Raw genomic sequence first — 8,048 nt, 5'->3', positions numbered from 1 at the left:
GGCATGCAGGATCCTCCCGGACCGGGGCACGAACCCGCGTCCCCTGCATCGGCAGGCGGACTCTCAACCACTGCGCCACCAGGGAAGCCCTCACCTTCATTTTTGAAAGATATTTTCATTGGACATAAACTTCTAGGTTGACTGTCTTTTCCAACATGCTTTAAACACATTGCACTACTTTCTTCTCTTGCATTGTTTCTGACAAGAAATCTGCTGTCAGATGGTTCCTCTAAACATAATATGTCCTCTGTGTGTGTGTGTGTGTGTGTGTGTGTGTGTGTGTGTGTCCTTAAGATTATCTCTACTTTTGATTACTTTGATCATGATGTATCTTGGTATAGTTTTGGTCATGTTTCTTGTGCTTGGTGTTCATTGAGCTTCCTTGAGTGGATGCAGTTGGAGCAGTTTGGTGCTTTTGTGTCTTGCTTTCAATACTTGCTGGGTGGGACCAGGGCTGGGTTTAGTCTAGGGACAATTATTTCCCGCTATTAATGCAAGACCCTTCTGAGTTCTCTACCCAATATCCCATGAACTATGAGTATGATTGGTGGGAACAGGTGCTATTCCTGATCCTGTGTATCCAAGTACTATTCCCTCTAATCCTTTCAGGTGGTTCTTTCCCCAGCATTGTGTAGCTTCCTCATACTCATACACTGATCTGCCAGATTCTCAAAGGGAACATTCTGCAGATCTCTAGAGTGCTCTCTCTCTCTGTAGCAACCTGTTTTCTGGTCATCTATCCTGCAAACTCTAGCAGCTTTGGTCTTCCTAGATGCTCTGCCTCCTCAACTCAGAGAGTTCCCTGGGCTCTGCCTGGGTCTCCCCTCCCTGCACTTCCACCTCTATCAAGGCCAAAATCCAAAACAAACTCACCTCGTTTGTTCTCCATCTCTCAGGGATCCCTGCCCTTCATTGCCTGATGTCTAGTAACTTTAAAACTATTGTTTTATATATTTTGTCCAGTGTTGTAATTATTTCAACCAGGAGGGTAAACCCTGTTACTCCCTCTTGGCCAGAAACTAAAATTTATATTACACTCGAAATATTTAGTATTTATTTACCTTTTTATCCCCAAATAGAAATAACTCTTTTTTCTGATTAAAAGCCCTTTCAGTGACTCATTAAAGAAAGTCAGATAAACATACAACAAAATTTAAAGTTAATAGTAATCCCATCACCCCAAAATGAGTCACTAAACTATACATTCTGTGAGTCCGACACCACACTATCCCATAGTTAGGGCTCAGTAAATGTTTGTCAATTGAAAGACTTTTCTCTATGTTGACAATAATTACCATTTCACCTTGCACTCTATTTGTTTATTCAATAGATATTTACTGAGGGTTTGGTTAGTAAATGTTTAAGCATTTCTGTCGTAATAGTTTTCAATTAATTTGGGGCAAATCCATTTGTGGACATCCATTAAAAACATCAATTTCTGAACATTAATATAATTTGGATTGAAGTAGGCTCTCCTAATTAAGTGTACATTTAGGAAATTTTCTTCATATATTGCTTTTATTTAGAAAGACCTTTGAATGGATTGGAAGGCTCCGGAAAGTCTCTCTACCATCCTCAGAATCAAATCTACAAAATGAGCTATTGAGGGGCTTCCCTGGTGGCGCAGTGGTTGAGAGTCTGCCTGCCAATGCAGGGGACACGGGTTCATGCCCCAGTCTGGGAAGATCCCACATGCCGCGGAGCGGCTGGGCCCGTGGGCCATGGCCGCTGAGCCTGCGCGTCCGGAGCCTGTGCTCCTCAACTGGAGAAGCCACAGCAGTGAGAGGCCCGCGTGCCGCAAAAAAAAAAAAAAAAAAGATCTGTTGAGATGAGTGTCTGTTACAGAGGACTTCTTTATTACTACCTGTGGCCTTTATTAATATGCCTGTTGCCATTGAGGTTTCAACTTTTGCTGCTAAATTCTGAAATGGAAAATACAGTTCTCAGGGGGAGATAACACCACATTATTGCTGACAGTGAATTCTGCTGTGTAGTTAACCACCTGCCGCTCTGCTGTGCAACTTATCTTAAGTTGTCTCGCAGGGGACAGGGGAGTTCTAGAGGAAACCAAGAGAAGCATTCCCCACTAGGTATTATAATGCATTTTATCATGCTTTATTCCCATTGTTCATCCCCTCACCTAACCTCCCCCCATGCCTTTGCAGGTGGTAAGTTTTTAATTTCTGTATAAGCACTAGGAACCATGGAGTCTGCACAGGATACCACACAGGTGCAGAATTTTAATCCCAGGGGTGTGGCAGAGGCTGTGACTGCTCTGCTGGGGATGTGGCTAGGCCATTGAAGCTTCCAGTGGCTGGGCAGGCCTGGGGAGCCCAGAGTACAAGGAGCCTAGAGTACAATGCAGTTCTGGTTGTTGCCAGAATTGAGTGTTCATAAGTGAAGGGACCAACTGATCTGTACTGGAATTTGGTTGCTGCTTGGTTCACAAATGGGCTGGAGGTCAATCTTAGGAGACTCATTTAAGTATAAGAAATAAGAAAATATAGGGTGGGCTTATGAGTATGAGTGTGGTCAGAGCTTCGTAGCAGAGGAAACAAGGTGCTTGAGAAGTGGGAATTGGTGTGAGAGGTAGAGTGAGGAAGCTGAAAAGAGGTAGGCTTAGATAGGCTAATAAAGGGTAGTGATTAAACTATCAGAAACTCAGATTGGTGTGCTAAGGAGCCAAAGGATGGAAAGGCCAGAGAAGTCGGGCCCATAAGCTGCAAGGTTCACATTCAACAAACATTTATTGAGAACCTATTATGTATGAAATCTTTATTTCATGTCTTAGTTTATCAACAGATGACTATGAGGTTGGTATTTTTTAAATTTTATTTTATTGAAGTATAGTTGATTTACAATGTTGTATTAATTTCTGCTGTATAACAAAGTGATTCAGTTATACTTGTGTATATATGTTCTTTTTCATATTATTTTCCATTATGGTTTATTACAGGATATTGAATATAGTTCCCTGTGCTAAACAGTGGGACCTTGCTGTTTATCGGTCCTATATATAATAGTTTGCATCTGCTAATCCCAAACTCTCAGTCCTTCCCTCCCCCACCTCCCCTTCGCCTTGGCAGCCACAAGTCTGCCCTCTCTATCTGTGAGTCTGTTAATGTTTTGTAGATAAGTTAGTTCACTTGTGTCATATTTTAGATTCCACATGTAAGTAATATCGTATGCTAGTTGTCTTTCTCTTTCTGACTTACTTCACTTAGTATGATAATATCTAGGTCCATTCGTGTTGCTGCAAATGGCATTATTTCATTCTTTTTATGGCTGAGTAATATTCCATTGTATACATGTATCACATCTTCTTTATCCATTCATCTGTTGATGGACATTTAGGTTGCTTCCTAGGTTAGCTTTAGGTTGCATTTAGGTTGGCTATTGTAAATAGTGCTGCTATGAACACAGGGGTGCATGTATCTTTTCAAATTATAGTTTTGTCTGGGTATATGACCCGGAGTGGGATTGCTGGATCATATGGCAACTCTTTAGTTTTTTGAGGAACCTCCATGCTGTTTTCCATAATGGCTACACCAATTTACATTCCCTGTGAGGTTGGTATTGATACCTGATCTTACTGTTAAGGAAACTAAGATCTGAGATATTAAGTGATAAAGCCAGTTGAAACCCAGATCTGTCTGATTCCAAGTCCAGATCCCAAGTATTCTTCCCACTCCTCCATACCAGAGCGGGATGCACGGGCTAACAGTGCTACCATTTTAGAAACTGACTCGGAGCCTTCCCTGAATGGACGGTTGCTCTATTGCAAACCCAACAAGAGTGTTATATTTTGCCTTCTTTAAAAATAAAAGTAATATATGCACATGGTAAAAATATCAGTACTGAAGCAGTACTGAAAGGTGTAAAATGAACCTTTTTTCTGTCTACCATCATTTTCATTATTAGTTCCTTTCCAGTCCTACTCCCCAGAAGTCACAACTCCTAACAGTGTTTTCAGTGCTTACTATGTAGAGTATTTTTGTGATCCACAGTGACATTTAACACAGCAGATGGTCAGGAGATTCAAAACCATGTCATGTGAGGAATAACTGAAGGAACTAGAAAGGTTTACTCAACAGAAGAGACTGAGGGGCAGAAGTGCTGTCTTCAGATATCAGGAGGACAGTCACGTGAGAGAGAACTAATTCTGTTCCCGTGGCCCCAGAGGTCACAGTTGGAACCCATTGCATAGACACTATGGGAGAGGCAGATTTTAGCTCTGCAAAAGAGAGAACACAGAGCCATCTTAATAAGGGTAAAAAGTACCTCCTGCAGGAAGTATTCAAACAGAGGCTACATGACCACTTAGCAAGGACATGATAATGGTAACAGGAGCATCAGGGGGAGGTTTTCAAACTCCAGGTCACAAGAGTGGGTGTTAAAATCAATTTAGAGGAACATTTTTAAAGAAATAGAATAAAGTGAAAAATCTCAGAATACAGCACATGTAAGGTTGTAAGTATTGTTACAGAAACTTTTTTCCCCTAGGTGTGTGTTACCTGTATACCAGGTTGCAATGTAAAACGTATTTCTTACTGCAAGTCATGGTTTAAAAAATTTGAAAGTTACTCCACTGGGTGGATACCAAGACCCCTTCAGGCACTCACTGTGTGAAAGGGGTCTAGACTGGAGTCTGCAGACCCGGGTCCTCCCTCAGCCCCATAGTGGCAACTCATCATACTTCTCTGAACTTTTCTTCATTTGTGCAATGATGGTCAAAGCCATTTAGAACTTTAGATAGAGTGGTCAACATCTAAAGGCCTTTCCAATTCTAGAATTTTCTATGCTAAGAACGTTCATTTATTCAATAGATATTGCTTGAGCAGTGCCTTCTATGTGCCAGGCACTGTTCTAGATGTGGGGATACAGTAGTGAACAAAACAGGCCCAAAACAAGCTCCTGAACCTCATGGACCTTACATTCTAGCAAGAATAGCAAGGTAAGTAAGGGAATCATGGTGACTGATAGACAGCATTTTGTGCCAAGTGCTTACAAAGAAAAAATAAGCAGAGAGGAGGGATATGAAATATTGGAGAGAGACTTGAAATTTTAGATGGTGTGGTCAAGGAGCCCTCCCCCAGAAGGTGATTTTTGAGTAAAGACCTGGTGGAAATGAGGGCATTAGCCATACGGATTCCTGGGGTCCCCAGGAGGAGGAAACAGCAAACGTAAAAGGGTGGGAACGTGGCTGGCATGTTCCTTGAACAGCAGGGAGGCCAGTGTCGGTGTGGTTAGAAGAGAGTGAAAAAAAGTTGTTGAAGATGAAGTCAGAGAGGGAGCAGGGGGCCCAGCACAGAGTTCTTTAGAGCTGCCTCCATTCCTTTGGTAGGCCGCAGATAGTGACACCTATCTTTGCCCAGTTGTGAGGATCGGGGAAGATGGGAATGTGTTCTCAAAACTATGAGATCCTCTAGAAATATGATGTTATTACCACTTGTGGATTAAGGTAAATGGAGCAAGTCAGTGACCATGAGAGAATGCCAGCTCTTTCCCTAAGGCACAGCCAGCCCACCCTTTGGAGGGTGCGGACCTCTCCATAGTGGTTGTGCTGTTAAAAGTCTGTTTCTTTGCTTTTGATTTAGAAATTCCATCACCCAAAGTTAAGTAGTCTTCATCGGGAGAACTTCATCTGGAATCTGAAAAATGTTCCTCTTTTGGAGAAATACCTGTATGCCTTGGGCCAGAATCGGAATCGAGAGATTGTCGAACAGGTTGTTCAGCTGTTCAAGGATGAAGTAATGACCAAATTAAGTCATTTTCGAGAATGTGAGTATCCCCCCATTCAAATCAGTATTTTTCTTGATTTTTAAATTGACAAATTTCAAACCATCAACAAAGTATGGAGGTACAATTTAGCTTTATCAAATCTTAAAACTTTGTCAGATTTGCTCCTGTTGCTTTTAAAGAATAATACTTTCACTTCCCTTAAAATTGCTACATTTGAAGCCCCCTCTAATCCCTTAAAATTGCTACATTTGAAGCCCCCTCTAAACTTTACATGATTCTACCTCTCCCCTCCCTACTAAATTTGCATACATGTTTTAATATTACTACATATGTATGTATTCATAAATTACCTACAGTAGTATTTTGCATGCTTTCAAACTTCAGATAAATGGCATCACACTGTATAGTATCATTCTATAACCTGCTTTTTTATTCAACATTGTTTTTCAGATTGATCCATTTAATATGTATAGTTCTAGTTCATTTAGTTGGTTAGCTTTAACTGCTGAGTAATATTCCATAGTGTGTGTGTGTGTGTGTGTGTGTTCCATAATTTATTTTAATGTAATTTTTTTGGGTCTATCCTCTTGTTAATGGAATTTTAGTTGGTTCCGTTTTTTTTTTTTTTTCTGTATAAATGATGCTGCAATGAGCATGCTGGGGCATATCTCCTTTTGCACATGCACAACAATTTCTTTAGGGTGTAACAAACCTTCTGACCCAGAATGAAGTACTGGTCAAAGGGCAAGGAACTGAGGGCGCATTTCTAGTAAAGCCGAGGATAGGCTTTGAACATCCTTTTTGTCCTCTGCTCTCTATAATAGTCAGCTCAGGCTGCCATTAAAAAAACACAAATGGGGCTTCCCTGGTGGTGCAGTGGTTGAGAGTTCGCCTGCCGATGCAGGGGACACGGGTTCGTGCCCCGGTCTGGGAAGATCCCACATGCCACGGAGCGGCTGGGCCCGTGAGCCATGGCCACTGAGCCTGCATCCGGAGCCTGTGCTCCGCAACAGAAGCCACAACAGTGAGAGGCCCGCGTACCGCAAAAAACAAACAAACAAACATACAAAAAAAACCACAAACGACTGGGCGGCTTAAACAACAGAAATGTGTTTCTCATAGCTCTGGAGACTAGATGTCTGAGATCAGGGTGCCAGCACGGTCAGGTTCTAGTAAGGACTCTCTTCTCTCTGTGTCCTCCTCACATGGTGGAGAGAGAGCCAGCAAGCTCTCCAGTATCTCTTCTCATGAAGACACTAATCCCATCATGAAGTCCCCACCCTCAGGATCTCCCCTAAACCTAATTATTTCCCAAAGGCCTCATCTCCAAATACCATTGCACTGAGGGTTAGGGCTTCAACGTAGATTTGCAGGGAACTCGGGGTGGAGGGGTGAGTGGGCACAGTCCAGTCCAATAGCACTTACTTTGTGTAAACACAATGTGGTTAAAAAAAAAAAAAAAAAAAAGGAGTTGATTTTTTTCCCCCTCAAACCTGTTTTCCCCTCCCAGTCATCTTCATCCCGTTAAAATAGTATCCACCATTCGCTTAGTTAATCTGACCAAAAACCTACAAGTCATCAGCTTGACTTTGTTCTTTCTCCCACACTTCACATCCAGTCAAATTCTATCAGCTCTAACTTCAAAGAATACCCTACTTCTAACCCTGTTCCCCACATTTACTACCACCACTTCGTCCAAAATACCATCATTTCTCAAATGGATTATTGCTGTAGCCTCCTAACTGGTCTCCCTGTCCCGTCTCCCTGCAGTATATATTCACTTGTGTCTTCCCTTTTTTTTTTCTTAATATTACTTCTATAAGATTATCCATGTTGTTGCATGTGGCTATAGCTTATTTTTTAACTTTTATTACTGTAGAGTATGCGATTCATAAATATACCACACTTTAGCTATTCTACTCTTCAAAGATATTTGAGTTCTTTCCAGTTTTGGTCTGTTAAGAACAGTGCTCTGTGAATATTCTTGAGTTCTTTGGGTATATGACTTCATGAGCTCAGGGGTAGGATTGCTAAGTCATAGTTCATGTCCATTTTCAACTTCAGAGATAATGCCAAACAAGGTGGCATTATTAATGCCAAGGTTGTTGTATGACTTTGTACCACTACTAGCAGAGAATAAAATTTATATTCCTCTACAACCTTGGTACTATCAGACTTTAATTTTTGCCAATCTGATGTGTGTGTAATGGTTGCTTATTGTGGTTTTTTTTTTTTTTTTTTTTTTTTTGCGGTACGCGGGCCTCTCACTGTTGTGGCCTCTCCCGTTGTGGAGCACAGGCTCCGGA

The 8,048-nt window shown here is 41.6% G+C and overlaps 1 protein-coding gene across 9 annotated transcripts in view; it reads left to right on the top strand.

Moving 5' to 3' along the window:
* Positions 1 to 8,048, top strand: part of HYKK (hydroxylysine kinase) — a 29,541-nt gene that overhangs the window by 10,130 nt on the left and 11,363 nt on the right. For all 9 annotated transcript variants that reach the window (XR_008618588.1, XR_008618593.1, XR_008618591.1 and 6 more), the window contains exon 4: positions 5,598 to 5,781. Coding sequence is in view for 4 of the 9 variants with exons in the window: in XM_007103458.3 (XP_007103520.1) it covers positions 5,598 to 5,781 (184 nt within the window). In the remaining 5 variants the exon portion in view is untranslated. The remainder of the gene's footprint in view (positions 1 to 5,597; positions 5,782 to 8,048) is intronic.

Source organism: Physeter macrocephalus, chromosome 11 (assembly GCF_002837175.3).
Source record: "Physeter macrocephalus isolate SW-GA chromosome 11, ASM283717v5, whole genome shotgun sequence".
NCBI lineage: Eukaryota > Metazoa > Chordata > Mammalia > Artiodactyla > Physeteridae > Physeter > Physeter macrocephalus.
Note: the sequence above shows the minus strand (reverse complement) of the source record. Positions and strands in the feature narration are given on the sequence as shown.